Source organism: Salvelinus namaycush, chromosome 5 (assembly GCF_016432855.1).
Source record: "Salvelinus namaycush isolate Seneca chromosome 5, SaNama_1.0, whole genome shotgun sequence".
In the NCBI taxonomy this organism is placed as follows: Eukaryota; Metazoa; Chordata; class Actinopteri; order Salmoniformes; family Salmonidae; genus Salvelinus; species Salvelinus namaycush.
Window position 1 is genome coordinate 16,054,752 of NC_052311.1, and position 20,755 is coordinate 16,075,506.

The 20,755-nt window shown below is 43.3% G+C and overlaps 1 protein-coding gene across 5 annotated transcripts in view; it reads left to right on the forward strand.

Annotated features, from left to right (window-relative positions):
* diaph2 (diaphanous-related formin 2) overlaps nt 1-20,755 on the forward strand; it is a 700,846-nt gene that overhangs the window by 520,500 nt on the left and 159,591 nt on the right. For all 5 annotated transcript variants that reach the window (XM_038993651.1, XM_038993650.1, XM_038993653.1 and 2 more), the window contains one exon: nt 3,652-3,776. In XM_038993651.1, the coding sequence (XP_038849579.1) occupies nt 3,652-3,776 (125 nt within the window). The remainder of the gene's footprint in view (nt 1-3,651; nt 3,777-20,755) is intronic.

Genomic DNA, 20,755 nt, shown 5'->3' on the forward strand with positions numbered 1-20,755 from the left:
GCTGTGTTATTAGCCAAGCACTGCTGTCATTCAGACCCAGTCTATCAGAGTTTCCCTGAGCCCTTGGCAAATGATGAACGGTTCCCAGGTATGAAGCATCTGTGTGTATCTAATCTATTCATCTCTACCCGTCTGTCTGCCCACCTCCTAGCTCTTCATTTTTCCCTGCTATCTGTGCTGTCTCAGATCACACTGACAACAGCTGGGTTGCTCTCTCGGAGGCCCTATCAGTGCTGGCGTAGGGATGTGTTGACTGCGGGCGTGCCGCCGTCTCCCCATCCCCTAGTGTCCCCAGGAGTGAGACCTAACCCTTGGCTTTGTTGGCCTTGAATAGGGGCATAGCATATCCCCAGTCACCAGATCCCTCCAAGCACCACCAATGACCTCACCCTCCCGCATCCTCTGCATTGTTGCTGCTGTGGCTAGATTGATTTGTGGCCCCGGTGTGTATGTGACTGTGTGTGTCTCTGTGTACTGTAAGTGCTTCGTCCCCTCTCTCACTCGACACTGTGATTGTTAGAAAATACATATAAAACCAGACGGGAGCTGTATAGTGTCTCTGTAAAGCAAGGCTAGGCTGCCCTGATGTCACTGAGACTACCCCTCTCTTGATAGCCTCATTGGATGGGTTGGGAAACATAAAGGGTGCTGGCAAACCCTGACATGCCCTCCCATCATGTATGACTCACGGCAATACATGTAGAAGATGCAATGAGAGACAGGGTTTTATTTAAGCAGTAAGGCATAAGGGGGTGTGGTATATGGCCATCATACCAGGGCTAAGGGCTGTTTTCTGCACAACGCAACGTGGAGTGCCTGGATACAGCCCTTAGCAATTGGCCATATACCACAAACCCCAAAGGTGCCTTATTGTTATTATAAATTGGTTACCAACGTAATTAGGCGGCAGGTAGCCTAGGGGTTAGAGCGTTGGGCCAATAACCGAAAGGTTGCTGGATCGAATCCCCAAGCTGACAAGGTAAAATGTGTCGTTCTGCCCCTGAGCAAGGCAGTTAACCCACTGTTCCCTGGCCGCCAAATACGTGGATGTTGATTAAGGCAGCCCCCCGCACCTCTCTGATTCAGAGGGGTTGGGTTAAATGCGGAAGAGACATTTCAGTTGAATGCATTCAGTTATACACCCTTTTGCTTTCCCTAATTAGAGCAGTGAAAGTAAATGTTTTGTCATACATATGGTATACGGTCTGATATACCACGGGGGTCAGACAATCAGCATTCGGGGCTCGAACCACCTAGTTTATAATGCAGAATATACAGTGGCATCATATAGGCTAGACAAGGTAGGCTGAAAAAGCTATTGAATATGAAATGTGATGGGGGGACATTGCAAGACAGGTACATTGTGCAGATATGCTTTGAAGCAGGGTTTTATTATTGAAGATTTGAGTACGATACTGATAGGCGAGTTCAAAAAGCCATTGGAAATTAAACGTGGAGGCTTGATTTGAAATGTGAAGGTTTATCTAAATGGCATCGGAAGGCTTTGAACTAGTCAAGATGGAAGCACGTTCATTAAGGACGATACTTTTAACATACTGGACTTTGATCTTCTGTTCCATTTGCCCGGCTGTGCACTATGAGCTTTACCACAGCCCAATCCACTGTAACTCCATAGAAGTCAGATTGTTTAACTATTAGGCACTATTATTTAATCCATCTTTTCAGTTTAGAGGAGGACTCTTGATAAATAGTAAACTCAGCAAAAAAAGAAACGTCCTCTCACTGTCAACTGCGTTCATTTTCAGCAAACTTAACATGTGTAAATATTTGTATGAACATAACAAGATTCAACAACTGAGACATAAACTGAACAAGTCCCACAGACATGTGACTAACAGAAATTGAATAATGTGTCCCTGAACAAAGGGGGGGTCAAAATCAAAAGTAACAGTCAGTATCTGGTGTGGCCACCAGTTGCATTAAGTACTGCAGTGCATCTCCTCCTCATGGACTGCACCAGATTTGCCAGTTCTTGCTGTGAGATGTTACCCCACTCTTCCACCAAGGCACCTGCAAGTTCCCGGACATGTCTGGGGGGGATGGCCCTAGCCCTCACCCTCCGATCCAACAGATCCCAGACGTGCTCAATGGGATTGAGATCCGGGCTCTTCGCTGGCCATGGCAGAACACTGACATTCCTGTCTTGCAGGAAATAACGCACAGAATGAGCAGTATGGCTGGTGGTATTGTCATGCTGGAGGGTCATGTCAGGATGAGCCTGCAGGAAGGGTACCACATGAGGGAGGAAGATGTCGTCCCTGTAACGCACAGCGTTGAGATTGCCTGCAATGACAACAAGCTCAGTCCGATGATGCTGTGACACACCGCCCCAGACCATAACGGACCCTCCACCTCCAAATCGATCCCGCTCCAGAGTACAGGCCTCGGTGTAACGCTCATTTCTTCAACGATAAACGCGATTCTCGGGCAGTTGTTGTTGTCATCCTGTACCTGTCCCGCAGTTGTGATGTTCGGATGTACCAATCCTGTGCAGGTGTTGTTACACATGGTCTGCCACTGCGAGGACGATCAGCTTTCCATCCTGTCTCCCTGTAGCGCTTTCTTAAGCGTCTCTCAGTACAGACGTTGCAATTTATTGCCCTGGCCACATCTGCAGTCCTCATGCCTCCTTGCAGCATGCCTAAGGCACGTTCAAGCAGATTAGCAGGGACCCTGGGCATCTTTCGTTTTTTTTTTTTCAGAGTCAGTAGAACGGCATCTTTAGTGTCCTAAGTTTTCATAACTGTGACCTTAATTGCCTACCATCTGTAAGCTGTAAGTGTCTTAACGACCGTTCTACAGGTGCATGTTCCTTAATTGTTTATGGTTCATTGAACAAGCATGGGAAACAGTGTTTAAACCCTTTACAATGAAGATCTGTGAAGTTATTTGGATTTTTACGAATTATCTTTGAAAGACAGGGTCCTGAAAAAGGGACGTTTCTTTTTTTGCTGAGTTTAGAAGTCTGTCTGATAAAAAGCCTGCAAAAGTTTGTTCTGTCTTCGGGTAATCTGGCGTAACCTCTTGGTAGTATCTACTCTGTGACGCAGACCCAGACAAAACAGGACTGACATCAGTCAGTGGCCAGAGCATTGACCCATATCTTTGCCTGTGACCAGTTCACACACTGTGGAGTCAAAGTCAGAAGTTTGTATCAATAACACTAAAGCCTATACTGCAGGCCTAACATGACACATGTTTCTACGCTCCTGTCCTGTCTGATCCCTTAAGACACTTACAAGTCTTTGAAGTTCCCACTTGAAAGGGTTGATCTGAATAGTAAGAGTCCAAAGGAACTTTGTATACGGTGGTTACAGACTGATTAACGAGCTCCAGCCCCTCTATCAAACACACACACTCGCCTTCCAGGCCACACAGATTGTAGTGCTGAGACAAGACCAAGATTATGGAGGGATCAAACTCAGGAAAAAATATATGGAGTGATCAAATCCTAACCTCAGCCTAACCTCAGTTTAACCTCAGCCTATCCTCATCAAACAACACTGATTGGAACAATCTATATCAAAGTGATATTCATATTTAGAGAGATTCAGTTCATATGCAGTGTAGTGAAAATGATTTTCATTTATATTGTTTATTAATATTAATGACGTTTCCATCTTTCTCCAGTTTCTGCCGAGATCCTGAAGAGCAGTCTCAGCACCATGGAGCGACACATCCAGAGGCTAGAAAATGACATTGAGAACTTCCCCAAGACGGACGACGAAAAGGATAAGTTTGTGGAAAAATTGTCCATATCCTTTTCATGCTTTTTATTGATTTCTCACATTGTCTTAATTGAATGTATCGCGGATGTAGAAAGTAGACATGTTTTGGCCATTTGGCGCCTGTGGATTGTCCACCAGAGAGACTGTGCTGTGCTTGTGTTCTCCCGGGCAGGAAAGAGTAGTTAACGGCCATAAGTGTGGCTTATGGCACCCGTGTGCTTAAAGGAATGGATATGGCTGCCTTCCCACTAGTGAGATGTTTATCAGATCTCCTCCTCCTCTACCCAACGTTCCCCAGAGAGAGTTCAGGCCTTGAGCTATTTTTACCGCTGCTCCACCACTGCCTCCCCTCGGGGTCTCTAATGAGGGCTCGTTCCCCCACGCGGACTTATCGCCCACCTCCTGATTTCATCTCCCAACCAGCCACAGGCCTCTCCACATAGACTTTCTGTAGACTATCACCTTTTGCGGCTCTTCTCTCGTTTTGATAACAGAGTGCTTTCACTTAAACTCAAGCGGTTCGGCTCTCGAATCAAATTAGTGATGCCTGAGCACTTCTCAGACTCCATTTTAAGAAGGAAGGAGCCTCGGCAGAAAAGGTTTGTCTAGTAATCTGGCACCTACAGTACAGACACTACAGGGTATAGAGTCTAATTGGTTGAAACCAAATCGGATGTCAATAGCTAGGGGCTATGATACCTCCTATCAATATATGTGTATTAAAACAGACAGCATTCCTCTTTTTTTTTTTTTAATTGAACCTTTATTTAACTAAGCAAGTCAGTTAAGAACAAATTCTTATTTACAATGACGGCCTACCGGGGAACAGTGGGTTAACTGCCTTGTTCAGGGGCAGAACTACAGATTTTTACCTTGACGCTCTAACCACTAGGCTACCTGTCTCTAGGTGTGAGTTACCACATTTATTAAGGGAAAGCAAGAATCATTCAAGGGTAATTCATCAATTCAGGAGGCATTCCATATGTTCAATACTCACACTTGCATGTGACATGTTCCGGGAACGTTAGCTGCTACTAAGTCTTTTTTTAAACCTCCGGCTTTGGGCTGGATGTGTCAATGTGTAGTTCATACATGCAGAATCTATGACCAGATTTACTTTATAGCCTAAATTAGCCAGCAAATCCTTAGTTTGAAAGCAAGTGTTTTACTGGAAGCTATGCTGGCCCCCACATGGGCCTGCCCCCTAACAATTTGACCATGAGCTTCAACCCCTTGCTATATGTGTGACAGCTTGCAAAGTGCACATGATGCACCCACACCACACCAGAGCAGAGAGAGAGAGCAAAGTGGTGCACATTTCTGCACAAGTTTCAGGGACCCCTTGAGGGCTACTTTCAACACTACTGGCTAAAAAGTACACACAATTTCCGGAGAATCCCTTTAAGAAAGTGTTTAACCTTAATTTGAGCTTTTTGTTAGCTTGCAATTTTTTTTAGAGCTTTTAGCTGACATAAGAGTAATAGCTGCCTAACACATCAGAAATTTGCTCCTAGTCAAAGATTGGCACTTAATCTGTGTACATTTTATATCTTTAAAAAATAGAGGCTTCGGCAAAAACCTCCCCTGCAGCTCTGAACCAAGACAGGGAGGAAAGGCAGCTCAGGGCCCCTGATGTCTGTATCGATTCTGGGGCTCCATGGAGGATGTCAGCTTGACTGAGAGGAAATGGAGAACTGCATATATACTGGAGTAGTGCTCCCCCTCACTGTCTGAATCGTGTCCCCAGAGAGTGAGAGGGAGAGAAGCTGCCTGGCCATGAATGGAAACGCCCCACTTCCCCGTCTCACCTGATCTGGCATCAGAGCCGAAATGGAACCTCAGTCGTATTTGGCCGAACCAATTTTAGTTACTGCCTCATTGTGAAAAAAGCAAAGAGAGGAAAACATTTAAAAATGGTTTTCTTACCTCCATTTTGTAGCATTCCAACCTCCTTCCACTCTGTGTTCAGCCAGGTTAAGGGTGACACAGCTGCACTCGCTCCTTTGCGCGTGACAGAGTAGGCATTCTTACCTTACTAAAGAAAGCCAGAAAGCTGTTTTACTGTCCCTTTATGGCGCCCACGATCGATGAGGGGAGTCGAGGTGATTCAAGTGGTAAGGTGGAGAGCGTATCGGTGTTTATCAGACCTCTCTCATGCTGTCTGTGTCTGTCTCTCCCCGTTAGTAATCACCTCTCACTGTGTCTCTGTCTCTCCCTGTCAGCAATCACCTCTCTCTGCATCTCTGTCTCTCCCCGATAGCAATCACCTCTCTCTGTGTCTCTGTCTCTCCCCGATAGCAATCACTTATCTCATGCTGTCTCTGTCTCTCCCCGATAGCAATCACTTATCTCATGCTGTCTCTGTCTCTCCCCGTTAGTAAACACCTCTCTCTGTGTTTCTGTCTCTCCCCATTAGCAATCACCTCTCTCTGCGTCTGTCTCTCCCCGTTAGCAATCACCTCTCTCTGCGTCTCTGTCTCTCCCCGTTAGCAATCACCTCTCTTATGCTGTCTGTGTCTCTGTCTCTCCCCGTTAGTAAACACTTCTCTCTGTGTCTTTGTCTCTCCCCGTTAGCAATCACCTCTCTCTGGGTCTCTGTCTCTCCCCGTTAGTAAACACTTCTCTCTGTGTCTTTGTCTTTCCCCGTTAGCAATCACCTCTCTGTGTCTCTGTCTCTCCCCGTTAGCAATCACCTCTCTCTGGGTCTCTGTCTCTCCCCGTTAGTAAACACTTCTCTCTGTGTCTTTGTCTCTCCCCGTTAGCAATCACCTCTCTCTGGGTCTCTGTCTCTCCCCGTTAGTAAACACTTCTCTCTGTGTCTTTGTCTTTCCCCGTTAGCAATCACCTCTCTGTGTCTCTGTCTCTCCCCGTTAGCAATCACCTCTCTCTGGGTCTCTGTCTCTCCCCGTTAGTAAACACTTCTCTCTGTGTCTTTGTCTCTCCCCGTTAGCAATCACCTCTCTGTGTCTCTGTCTCTCCCCGTTAGTAAACACCTCTCTGTGTCTTTGTCTCTCCCTGTTAGCAATCACCTCTTATGCTGTCTGTGTCTCTGTCTCTCCCCGTTTGCAATCACCTCTCTCTGTGTCTCTGTCTCTTCCCGTTAGTAAACACCTCTCTCTGTGTCTCTGTCTCTTCCCGTTAGTAAACACTTCTCTCTCTGTCTTTGTCTCTCCCCGTTAGCAATCACCTCTCTCTGTGTCTCTGTCTCTCCCCGTTAGCAATCACCTCTCTCTGTGTCTTTGTCTCTCCCCATTAGCAATCACCTCTCTTTCTCTCACTCACTAGAGTGGGTTTGACCTGCGTGTGACCTTTTTCTTGGTAATGAAGTAATGCAGTTCATCTGCTAGTCAAAATAACAAGGTGTTTGGTAAACATGGCTCTTCTGTGACCCTGCTCGAATCAATTCACATGATTAGGCATCAGGGGTAATTCGCAAGTTTTCTAAATAAAATATGCTGCGTGTTCGGACTTGAATTTCTTTGTACTGTAGCATCCAATCTGAACACACTTCTCCAGGTGTGTTGAATGATTCACGCCCCTTCAGCTTTTTCTGTACCATTCGTGCTTCTACAGCTGTATTGCTTGCTGTTTTGGGTTTTAGGCTGGGTTTCTGTATAAGCACTTTTGGCTTTATGAATACATTTGATTGATTGATGATGTTGAACTGTGAAAGGATGTAAGTTGGTTTTGCCTTGAATCATCCTACTATCTTCTTTTCCCTTTGAACCTTAAAGTTAACATGACCAGTAGCATTGTGAAAAGCTTGGCGACAGCTAGTCTTCCTTGGGTCCGACACATAACGAAGAAGACATTACAGACAAGAACACTTTACAATTTACGTACATTTTAAACATTAACATAGACATTACAGACATACTGTATATAATATTAGAGGCACACACAAAACAATCCAACTAAATAATAATAATGTGTGGTGTGTTGGAGTGTGTGTGCGTGCGTGCATATATCAGAACTATAGTTGTGCCCAAAGGTAACAGAGGGAAGTGAAAACATATTAGATAAAGAGATGAAAGAGACAATGCTTGATTTTCCCAGGTTTTTAGTGCTATATTTTATTTTGCCTTTGGCTTAGATAACCGTAATCGGTGTAACACAGTTTAGGGTGTGTGAAACTGACAGTTTGAAATATTCCCTGCCATATGTTTTTGGTTTGACATTTCCTTTTGTGAAGATAAGTCTGACATACCTTTTTAAACTTCCTACTGGGATTAAAGGACGCTTATGCCTTGAAACATGACAGATGAAACAACAACAACGAAAGCAGCAGCTAAAGTCATGCATTTGATGGTTGAGCAACCCTGTAAAAAGTTTTCACTGTAGAGCACATTGATGAATGAGGAAGTGCGTGTACGTGTGCGTGCGTGCGTGCGTGCGTGCGTGCGTGCGTGCGTGCGTGTGTACTTGTGTTTGACAGAGTCTCTTTGGCCTTTTTTTGAAGACTTGCAGGTGTTGCCTAGTCTTGCTAACACCAGCCGCTCTACGTCCTTGATGCACAGCTCACTGTGTAGTCACGTGGGTTGCGCGTCAGCCAGACTAATTGTTTCCTAGTTAGGTTTTAAAACGTAACAATAAATGTCTTAAAACAGCACAACTTTAATTACCTTCTTCAGGTTTTTATAATGAATACAATTATGTTAAACGTTTCTAATTAATTGAGGTGGCTTTGTGATGGCTTTTATGAGATAGAACTCAATTCGACTTCTTGCAATTTCAATTAGAATGTCTATATATGTAGTGCCTTCGGAAAGTATTCAGACCCCTAGATTTTTTCTAGATTAGCCTTATTCTAAAATGTATTTACTTTTTTTTTAATCAACACACAATACCCCACAATGACAAAGCTAAAACAGGTTTAAAAAAAATAATAATAATAACTGTATTAAAAATAATAAACAGAAATGAGCTCAGGTTTCCATTGATCATCCTTGATGTTTCTACAACTTGATTGGAGTCCACCTGTGGTAAATTCAATTAATTGGACATGATTTGGAAAGGCACACACCTATCTATGTAAGGTCCCACAGTTGACAGTGCATGTCAGAGGAAAAACCAAGCCATGAGGTTGAAGGAATTGTCTGTAGAGCTCCGAGACAGGATTGTGTTGAAGCACAGATCTGGGGAAGGGTACCAGAAAACGTCTGCAGCATTGAAGGTCCCCAAGAGCACAATGGTCTCCATCATTCTTAAATAGAAGACGTTTGGAATCACCAAGACTGTTCCTAGAGCTGGCAGCCCGGCCAAACTGAACAATCGGGGGAGAGGGCCTTGGTCGGAGGAGGTGACCAAGAACCCGACGGTCACTCTGACAGAGCTCCAAAGTTCCTTTGGAGGAACAAACCTTCCAGAAGGACAACCATCTCTGCAGCACTCCACCAATCAGGCCTTTATGGTAGAGTGGCCAGACGGAAGCCACTCCTCAGTAAAAGCCACCTGACAGCCCACTTGGAGTTTGCCAAAAAGCACCTAAAGACTCTCAGACCATGAGAAACAAGATTCTCTGGTCTGATGAAACCAAGATTGAACTCTTTGAATGCCAAGCGTCACATCTGGAGGGAACCTGGCACCATCCCTACAGTGAAGCATGGTGGTGGCAGCATCATGCTGTGGGGATGTTTTTCAGCGGTAGGGATTTGGAGACTAGTCAGGATCGAGGCAAAGATGGACAGAGCAAAGGACAAAGAGATCCTTGATGAAAACCTGCTCCAGAGCACTCAGGACCTCAGACTGGGGCGAAGGGTCACCTTCCAACAGGACAGCAACCCTGAGCACACGGCCAATACAACGCAGAAGTGGCTTCGGGACAAGTCTCTGAATGTCCTTGAGTGGCTCAGCCAGATCCCGGAGTTGAACCCGATCTAACATCTCTGGAGAGACCTGAAAATAGCTGTGCAGCAACGCACCCCATCCAACCTGACAGAGCTTGAGAGGATCTGGAGAGAAGAATGTGAGAAACTCCCCAAATACAGGTGTGCCAAGCTTGTAGCGTCATACCCAAGAAGACTTGAGGCTGTAATTGCTGCCAACGGTGCTACTGAGTAAAGGGTCTGAATACTTATGTAAATGTGGTATTTATTTATTTTCTATTAGCAAAAATTTTTAAAAACCTGTTTTTGTCAATAAGGATTATTGAGTGTAGATTGATGAGGGGGAAAAAAATATTTCATCATTTTTAGAATAAGGCTATAACCTAATAACATGTGGAAGAAGTCAAGGGGTCTGAATACTTTTGGAAGGCATAATGAATTCCTCAAATAAATGAATTCACTTGCCGGAGTCAGCTTTCAAACTGCTGCATTTACCAGTTCATATCTACAGTCGTTATCTACTAAAGAAGACAGCCTGAACCCATTCCTTATACTTGTTGGCATCACAAACAGCCCAGCGGAGGTACTTCATTTAGCTTTATTGAAACATTTTTCTCCTTCCATTACTGTAATGTATGCAAATGACTGAATAGGGTGTTTGTTCAGCAGTTTAGTGATCTCTATCAGATTTAGGAGAGCCCACTAAGGCTGGGAATAGAGGCATTGGCCCCTGGGGGCTCCTAATTCACTGGAGAGGCTTGGGTGATCCCAGACCCCCCAGTACAGATCTATGACTGGTGGATATGACGAAATAGGACCCTGGGGAAGGGACAGCCTATAGGGACTATGGATAGCGTGGATACTGGGCTGTTAATGGGAGATAGGTGGGTCGCCGCGACGATGAGAGGCCGGACCGAACGTTGATGGATAGGCGGCCCCTGTCTTAATAGATCTCCCGCCGCGGTACTCGACTCCATAATTCAGCCCGCTGATAGTTAGCTTAACCTTTCGGCTTCCTAGGGACCCGAGAAGTTGAAATCAGCTGGTGTCATTTTTAAAGCCCCCTGACACATTAAGACCTGTAGCTGTGCTCTGGTCACGTGGGGCGATGACTCAATACATTAGCTATGCGCTGTATAGAAGTAAGTTTACAGCTAAAACTATCACTTCTTGGCTACAGTAACTCCTCACAAGTATAATAGTGTTTAAGCCAACTGATTTAAATAGCAGAACATGCAAACAGATAAATTGCATTGTCTTCCCATCATAGAATGTTATATACACATAAAGACAGGAAGTTAATTAATGTATTAACGGAAACTCACGTAAACTCGTACATCGCCTTGGTCCGTACAATTGCCCTTATTTTAGCGCCCCAAAAACGTAATACTTCCAGATCAACTGTAATGTCAATACCATTGTAAAGCACAATTTCTCCCCTTTCCAACAGAATCAATTACATGACCTAAACACTGCCCGTTTCTGCATAATTCAAGCAGGCAATGAGCCCTGTCGGGTCTTTTTAAAAATGGCGGGTGGGGAAGCGAAACTAATGCGTGATAGTGAGAAGGAGAGATTGTTTGGAAAATTGTTTTTTTTCACTCGATCTGTCCAACTTATCACCGTATCGCCTCTAAAATGTAAATAAAACACTATAAAGAGTTAATATAATGTGTGATTACATACCTATTTGAAGGTTTGTGTCGAATTTGAATCGTGTTTTTAGGGCGGTGCTAAAGGGATCTTAGAAGTAAACAGTGGCTTTGAGAATGATGATCACATGCAATGATAACGCAAAAAATGACTAGGTATCCCGCCCTTACCCCCGTCACTGTCCATTTCTTGTTTTTAAAGGATGAGAGAAGTGCTACACCTGGTGGAGAGAGATTGTAAGACAGAAATTGTTGCTTTTTGCGTGCTGTACGTTACGACATGACACGCCACGATGTAACGGAGGGTCAGTTTTTTCAACTTTTCTCCAATACTATAGAGCTATTACCATGTGAATCAACACTTGAATAGAAACCTAGTTCATACCCCCGATTTTGAAGTCAACACAGTCACTACAGTACCATTCGTTTTCTTTGTAGCCTCGTTTGAATGTTGCAGTTGTGCACATTTGTACGGAATGGGGTAAGTTTATGTTACCTCCCTCATAGTATACCTACAACCATGTATTGGAGGGATGCAACTATAAAAATAAATAAAGTCTAGAACTCGATTGGAGGGATGCAACACCATTATTCCACAAGAAATTCCATAATTTGATGTTTTGTTGATGGTGGTGGAAAATGCTGTCTCAGGCTCCAGAATCTCCCGTAAGTGTTCAAATGGGTTGAGATCTGGTGACTGAGATGGCCAAGGCATATGATTTACATCATTGTTATGCTTATCAAACCATTCAGTGACCAATCGTGCCTTGATGATGGTGGCATTGTCATCCTATGAGGGCATAGCCATGGTAGCGAAAAGAATGGACTGCCCAGCATTTTATACATGACCCTAAGCATGATGGGATGTTAATTGCTTAATTACATCAGGAACCAGACTTGTGTGGAAGCACCTGCTTTCTATATACACTGAACAAAAATATAAACGCAACATGCTACAATTTCAAAGATTTTACTGAGGTACAGTTCATGAATGGAAATCAGTCAATTGAAATAAATTCATTTGGCCCTAATCTATGGATTTCACATGACTGGGAATACATATATGCATCTGTTGGTCACATATACCCTACCGGTCAACATTTTTAGAACACCTACTCATTCAAGGACTTTTCTTTATTTTTACTATTTTATATATTGTACAATAATAGTGAAGACATCAAAACTATGAAATAACACATATGGAATAATGTAGTAACCAAAGAAGTGTTAAGCAAATCAAAATATATTTTATATTTGAGATTCTTCAAATAGCCACCCTTTGCCTTGATGACAGCTTTGCACATTCTTGGCATTCTCTCAACCAGCTTCACCTGGAATGCTTTTCAAACAGTATTGATGGAGTTCCCACATATTCTGAGCACTTCTTGGCTGCTTTTCCTTCACTCTGCGGTCCAACTCATCCCAAACCATCTCAATTTGGTTTCAGGTTGGGGGATTGTGTAGGTCAGGTCATCTGATGCAGCACTCTATCACTCTCCTTCTTGGTCAAATAGCCTTTACACAGCCTGGAGGTGTGTTGGGTCACTGTCCTGTTGAAAAACAAATGATAGTCCCACTAAACCCAAACCAGATGGGATGGCGTATCGCTGCAGAATGCTGTGTTAGCCATGCTGGTTAAGTGTGCCTTGAATTCTAAATAAATCACAGACAATATCAGCAAAGCACCCCCACACCATCACACCTCCTCCTCCATGATTTACGGTGGGAAATACACATGCGGAGATCATCCGTTCACCCTCACCGCGTCTCACAAAGACACGGCAGTTGGAACCAAAAGTCTCCAATTTGGACTCCAGACCAAAGGACAACTTTCCACTGGTCTAATGTCCATTGCTTGTGCTTTATGGCCCAAGCAAGTATCTTCTTCTTATTGGTGTCCTTTAGTAGTGGTTTCTTTGCAGCAATTAAACCATGAAGGCCTGATTCACATAGTCTCCTCTGAACAGTTGATGTTGAGATGTCTGTTACTTGAACTCTGTAAAGCATTTATTTGGGCTGCAATTTCTGAGGCTGGTAACTCTAATGAACTTAACCTCTGCTGCAGAGGTAACTCTGGGTCTTCCTTTCCTTTGGCGGTCCTCATGAGAGCCAATTTCATCATAGCGCTTGATGGTTTTTGCGACTGCACTTGAAGAAACTTTCAAAGTTCTTGAAATTTTCCGTACTGACTGACCTTAAGTAATGATGGACTGTTGTTTTTCTTTGCTTACTTGCTCTGTTCTTGCCATAATATGGACTTAGCCCTATTTGGTAAAAGACTATCTTCTGTATACCCCCCCTACCTTGTCGCAACACAACTGATTGGCTCAAACACGTTAAGAAGGAAAGACATTCTAAAAATTAACTTAAGGCACACCTGTTAATTTAAATGCATTCCAGGTGACTACTTCATGAAGCTGGTTTAGAGGGTGCCAGGAGTGTGCAAAGTTGTCATCAAGACATTGGGTGGCTATTTAAAGAATCTCAAATATAAAATATATTTAGATTTAACACTTTTTTGGTTAGTACATGATTCGATATGTGTTATTTCATAGTTTTAATGTCTTCACTATTACTCTACAATGTATAACATATTAAAAATAAAGAAAAACCCTTGAATGAGTAGGTGTTCTAAAAAATTTGACCGGTAGTGTACCTTAAAATATAAATATAGTGGCGTGGATCAGAAAATCAGTTAGTATCTGGTGTGACCACCATTTGCCTCATGCGGTGCGACACTTCGCATAGAGTTGGTCAGGCTGTTGATTGTGGCCTGTGGAATGTTGTCCCACTCCTCTTCAATGGCTGTACAAAGTGGCTGGATATTGACAGAAACTGCAACATGATGTTGTACACGTCAATCCAGAGCATCCCAAACATGCTCAATGGGTGACATGTCTGGTGAGTATGCAGGCCAGGGAAGAACTGGGACATTTTCAGCTTCCAGGAATTGTGTACAGATCCTTGCGACATGGGGCTGTGCATTATCATGCTGAAACGTGGTGATGGTGGCGAATGAAGGGCAAGACAATGGGCCTCAGGATCTCATCACGGTATCTCTGTACATTCAAATTTCCATAGATACAGTAAAATGGCAATTTCAATGCCACCATGAGGGGCTCTCTGTTCACAACGTTGACATCAGCAAACTGCTCGCCCACACAACGCCATACAGATTGTGTGACTGTGTAACGTTAACTCAGTAACCCCAGACAGACTCAGCCCACACACACGTACACACACACAAACACAGATCCCCTCTCCCCTGGCCCCAGGGCTACACTGTCATACCACCCACATGACTTGTGCATTGACAGATGCATTTACGCAGGTAGCACCCTCTGTTGTTCAGCAGCGTGTCAGTGTGGAAGGACGTTATATGTGTGTTTGGGGGGGTGGTCAGTCAATATACAGTACTGCAATCAGGGCACAGACTTTACCGCTTCAAACCAAGAGAACCACTAACAGTATTGTAATGGAGTAATTCAGTTAAATACAATGCAAAATGAGTCTTTGGGTTTTCAGAGTAGACAACACCAGTGGTCATTCTGTTTTATTACCAGTTGACACTTAGTCTAATGTACCACTGCTAGCTGCATTTCCTTTTATAACTAAGAGTGCTATTGATTAACTGGGAGCTATACTCACTTTTATAACTAAGATGTTGTTGTTGCTTAAATTGGTACTAATTTGTAAACAAAGGATGACTGGTATTAAATTACCTCATGGGTAAGTCACCTGTAAAGATTTAGCTACGCTGTCGAGATGGAAACTTGACAAATATACCTTTGCCATTATGGATGATAATTAGATCTAATGTGTTTCATTACCAAAATGTAATACGCCCTTATAATCCGGCTAATTTGTTGACGTTTGTACTTCCTCATAGAAGGAAACCAGGTCAACAGATTGTGGTGGCATTTTCAGTTCAATGTTTACCTCACCATCGTGCTCTTTCTGTAAGCACTCTCCTTTATTAATGAAATTCACTGTAAATGTTGTGGCCAATTAATTCATACTTGCAGCACAGATAAGCGCTGGAGCTTTTTAATTAAGCAGAAACTCAAACCAAAGTAAATAATTAGAAGAGTGGGAAAAAATGACAGTTAACAAAAAAAAAACATATCTCGTTAACCCTCTGTGGCTATCTGGTTACTGGTAGACTAGTGTCTGTACTTAGTATTGTCTCAACATAGACACTATAGAGACAGCCATCTTGCAGAAACAAGTTTCATTCACTATGTTTCACAGGAGACGTTACGATTTTAATTAAGCAACTTTAAAGGTGCATTATGCAGAAATCGCTCCGCCATTTCCTGGTTGTTCAAATTCTAATAATTTGCCTAATTTCATAGTATGTGACAAAACAAGCAATTATAGTGTCGAGAATCGTTTTACCATCTAAACTGCTGTGAAATATATTTTCCATAACCAAAAATATTGTATTTTCAGCTGTTTGAAGCTGGTGTACAAAACCGAATGTCAAATAAGCAAAAACAAAACTTAAGAACGGGAGGCATAGAAATGGTGCATATAGAACAGATCTACCGCTTCTTAGACCTGCTTTCAATGATAATTACATAACTATAACTAACTTTTCTGTGTACATTTGGTCGGGTCGTCCAAAAAGTTACATAATAAGCTTTAATAAGTGTCGATCGAATGAACAAATTCTGCCAAAAATGGTAAGAATAATTGCATTCTAATAATGATCGTCATAAAGAGGGGCAGGGAAACACTAAAGGGATTAGCTTGCGCGTGTGATTATGTTGCCGTCGTCCACCAATGTTTACTTGGAAATGGCATCCAAGGCCATGTGTTTTGTGTGCTATGATTTTTCATAATGCTAATATAACAATTATCTTGGATTGCATTGGTGTGTGGCTTGGTGGAGGATACGTGTCTGAATGAGAGAAGGGAAGCTCGATGGCTGCTTCTTCAAATCCCATTTTGACTAACAATGCCACCCAACAATAAACGCCCATGAATTGGGGAGATGACGGCTGTATTTGTATTGTAGTGATTAGAATGGTATTTAACACAACATTAATACCCATTGATAATGAATGTAACAGTGTCTTAATTATTTGCGGTGGGAGTGGTTTAGAGTTTAGAACTGAACTCAGCCACACATTGAGTTGATAAAATTTACATTTGGACATAAAGTATATTCTACACGAATCACAAATGCACTTTGAACTTTAAACAAAAATCACCTGTAGCTATCATACTCATAGTTCTACCAAGACCTATTAAACAATGTTACTATTTTCTTGTCAGGATCAATGCAATTAATCTCAGTGTTATAGGAAACTCACTCAGTTACTGATGTTTTTCAAATAACTGTTTTTCTATAGTCTTTCTAAGTTACTTTCTTAGTTTCCGTAGGTGGATGGGTGAAGTTCATTCACTCACACACACATCACATATCACACATTACACACACACACACACACGTCCACAGTGTATTCCACTCCAACCGAACTGACACATTCACATAGAGGACACATGTTTCTCTTATTATCAACAGCCAACCCTATTTTGTCACTCCTTAGATGTTAGCTGCCTGCCTTCACGGCCCCAGACGCCAGGACGTCTCAATGTGCCGTGTCATTATGCGAGTGAATTCCCCAGAAATTCTCCAATCAGTGTCTTGTTAGGCTGCGACACCGGGGCTGATGTGGCAGGTCCATTAGTCAGTAGAGTTAGCTGACAGGCTGCCTGGCCTTCTGGCTCCCTAGGGATGGATGGAGAGCCAGAGAAAGGGGTGGGGGGGTGGGGGGTAAGGCTCCAGTAGACTGACCCAGGTTTAACCTCTCCTTCCTCCTGGGTGACTCCCCTGTCATATACCCTCTGATCAAGCCTCAGTTCCCTGCCTGCCAGTCGGGGGTCCCGGAGGGATAGACCTCCAAGCCCGGGGCTTCTCCATAGGGATCCCGTCCCGCATGGCCCTACCATGTCCTAGGATGCCCTCACACAAACAGCTGGATGTCGTCGAGCGGGATTGGAAATGCATGTCTGTCCTACATGGTCAAGGGTTGAACTAGATAAGTTGTATTTTAGTACCTGACTAGATTTTGTATTTACACATAACCTGATACCAAGTAGCCAGCCGGCTCCAGTCTGCACCTCATTACCCCCCACCCCCAAAAGGTCTTCACGCTGGGCAATAGACAGAGCACAGTCGGACCCATTTGTCATGGGCTCCTGGGTTTGATGCAAAGCCCCTCAGCACTTGTTGCTGCAGTACTAATCCTTCTGTAGAGACACTAACTCATCTCTTTCTCACTCTCTGTCCCTCTCGCTCTCAGCCTTCCCACTCTCCCACCGTCATGCCTCATAATTTCACTTTCATTTGATGTTTTAATGAAATTCCGTACCCCCTCTCTATTGAATTGGCACCATTGTAGGCAGATTATTCTATCAAATGCCAATGGGGAGGGGAAACCTCGATTGGCAGTGTTTGTCTTCTTGAAGTGAGACATTGTTTTTTACTTTTTGTTTCAGCACATGACACCCCGTCAGTTGAGAATTTGAGATGTATGCTAGGTTTAACGGCTGGGAATGTGTTTCAGGAAACTGACGATAAACAAATGGCACGTTGAATGGCAGTGTAACTTTAACTTCTTTGGGGTAGGGGGCAGTATTTTCACATCCGGATGAAAAGCATGCCCAGGGTAAACTGCCTGCTACTCAGGCCCAGATGCTAGGATATGCATAGTAGTAGTGGATTTGGATAGAAAACACCCTGAAGTTTCTAAAACTGTTTGAATAATGTCTGTGAGTATAACAGAACTCATATGGCAGGCAAACACCTGAGAAAAAATCCAACCAGGAAGTGGGAAATCTGAGGTTTTTAGTTTTTCAAGTCTTTGCTTATCCAAGATACAGTGGAAATGTGATCATGTTGCACTTCCTAAGGCTTCCACTAGATGTCAACAGTCTTTAGAACCTTGTTTGATGCTTCTACTGTAAAGTGGGGGCGAATGAGAGGGGATTGAGTAAGGTCTGCCATGAGCTGACCATGCACGTTCATGTGAGAGCGACCTGCTTTCCATCGCATTTCTGAAGACCGGAATTCTCCGGTTGGAACATTATTCAAGATTTATGTTAAAAACATCCTAAAGATTGTTTCTATACTTTGTTTGACATGTTTCTATGGACTGTAATATGACTTTTCGTCTGAACTTTTGCCTGGACCTGCCCTCCAAGGAGGAATTTGGACATAAATGATGGACATTGTCGAACAAAACAAACATTTATTGTGGAACTGGGATTCCTGGGAGTGCATTCTGATGAAGATCATCAAAGTTAAGTGAATATTTATAATGCTATTTCTGACTTCTGTTGACTCCAACATGGCGGATATCTCTATGGGTTGTGTTGGTCTCTGAGCGCCGTACTCAGATTATTGCATGGTTTGCTTTTTCCGTAAAGTTTTTTTGAAAATCTGACACAGCGGTTGCATTAAGGAGAAGTGGATCTAAAATTCCATGTATAACACATGTATTTTCATCAACATTTATGATGACTATTTCTGTAAATTGATGTGGCTCTCTGCAAAATCACCGTACTGAACATAACGCGCCAATGTAAACTCAGATTTTTGGATATAAATATGAACTTTACCGAACAAAACATACATGTATTGTGTAACATGAAGTCCTATGAGTGTCATCTGATGAACATCATCAAAGGTTAGTGATTCATTTTATCTCTATTTCCGCTTTTTGTGACTCCTCTCTTTGGCTGGAAAAATGGCTGTGTTTTTCTGTGGCTCTGACCTAACATAATCGTTTGGTTTGCTTTCGTCGTAAAGCCTTTTTGAAATCGGACACTGGCTGGATTTACAACAAGTGTATCTTTAAAATGGTGTAAAATACATGTATGTTTGAGGAATTTTAATTATGGGATTTCTGTTTTGAATTTGGCGCCCTGCAGTTTCACTGGCTGTTGACGAGGTGAGACGCTACCGTCCCACATACCCTAGAGAGGTTAACATGTCATTATGCATTGTTACAACTCATTTCCGGAAATTATGATAACCAGCTAATACCTCTGCTGATGCACCGGTTATGTGTAAAATGAGAAGTGGAAGTGTACTTAACGCTGGTGGGTGATATACTGAGGAGATGGCTGAACATGTATTCCACGGCAGACAGCGATATATTCACCAGCGGCGCCATTTATTGTGCTTTATTGCAAATAAGTACCACTGGGCAGGGCCCAAAGCACAGGGGAGGGCTCCTTGATTAAAAGGCCCTGCGTATCATTAGTCGAGTCCCTGTAGCTGCCTAGATGAAAGCCTGCTGTAAAATGTAAATCGAATGAATACCCAAACATTTCCCCACATATGTTTGTTATTATTTTCCTGCTGAAAGTGTCTAGGGAATACTAGCCCGTTCTGATTTCTGCCTTGGCTCCGTTATAGCCAGTTGTAGCCTAACGTTCTACTGCTATCCGTGACTCTCAGTCCTCTGATCCTGACAACGCTGTAGGATCAGTGTCTCCACAATCCACATATGGCTTCGGGTTGTCGTCTCTCTTCCTGCCCATTCATATATGTGCATTGGCATACTATTAGCCAGATTTATTGAGTGCGTTTGCATGCTTTAAACCAATTAGGAGGTTCATTATGCAAATCAAGTCTACTAATTACCACCAAGTTACTAATTGATTGTGAGATATATTGTCGATTTCAGACTTGACTCCTTAGACAGGATTTGGTCTTCAACTGTCTTAGCGCGCCTTTGTATAAATGCAATTATGAAAGAGCAGAGACAACCGAGCCAAAGCCAAGCCAAGTGCATTCAGTAGGGCATGTTGTGAGACATTCAGATAGAAAGGTACTATGTAGCTACAACAGACGCCACTCTCTGACATGTAGAGTCAAGGATTTCATTACTTTTCTAGCTGCATCGTTCCCAAAATGGAACCCTGCAGAACGACAGGTTACATACAGTACGTTCAGAGCCCCGGCTTATCAAAGTCGACGCGAGAGATGACAAACAAAATGTCAGATCAAAATTGAGCTTTCTAATTAAAATGAATATGTGACAGCCAGGAACACTAACAGTTACAAACGGCAATCTGATGGTAATCAACGGGGGTGTCTTCCATTAATTGGCAAAATGAGGCTCATCAATCACGCAGAGGGAGGAAAGCGGCAACAGGAGGCAGTGCCCGCCGCCTTATCCTGTCAGAGTGTGCGGCCGTGGGGGAAGGCAGCGCGATGGTGTGTCTCCAGGACAGACTCATGGAGAGGGAGAACTTTTTCCTCCCCCTCTCCTCCACCCCCCCCACCAGCTCTCTTTCTCTCTGACAGCCTTTGTTTTCTTGCCTACGCATTTCAAATGGTTTGGTTGTTTTTCCACTGTCATTCAACCCCCAAGACAGAGTTGTCAGTACTGACACAGTATATCAGGTGAAAAGTATCATTCTTTAACCAAGTGACATGTTGTGCACAGGTACCCTTAACCTCTCTGGGATATGTGGGACGCTAGCGTACCGCATGGCCAACATCCAGTGA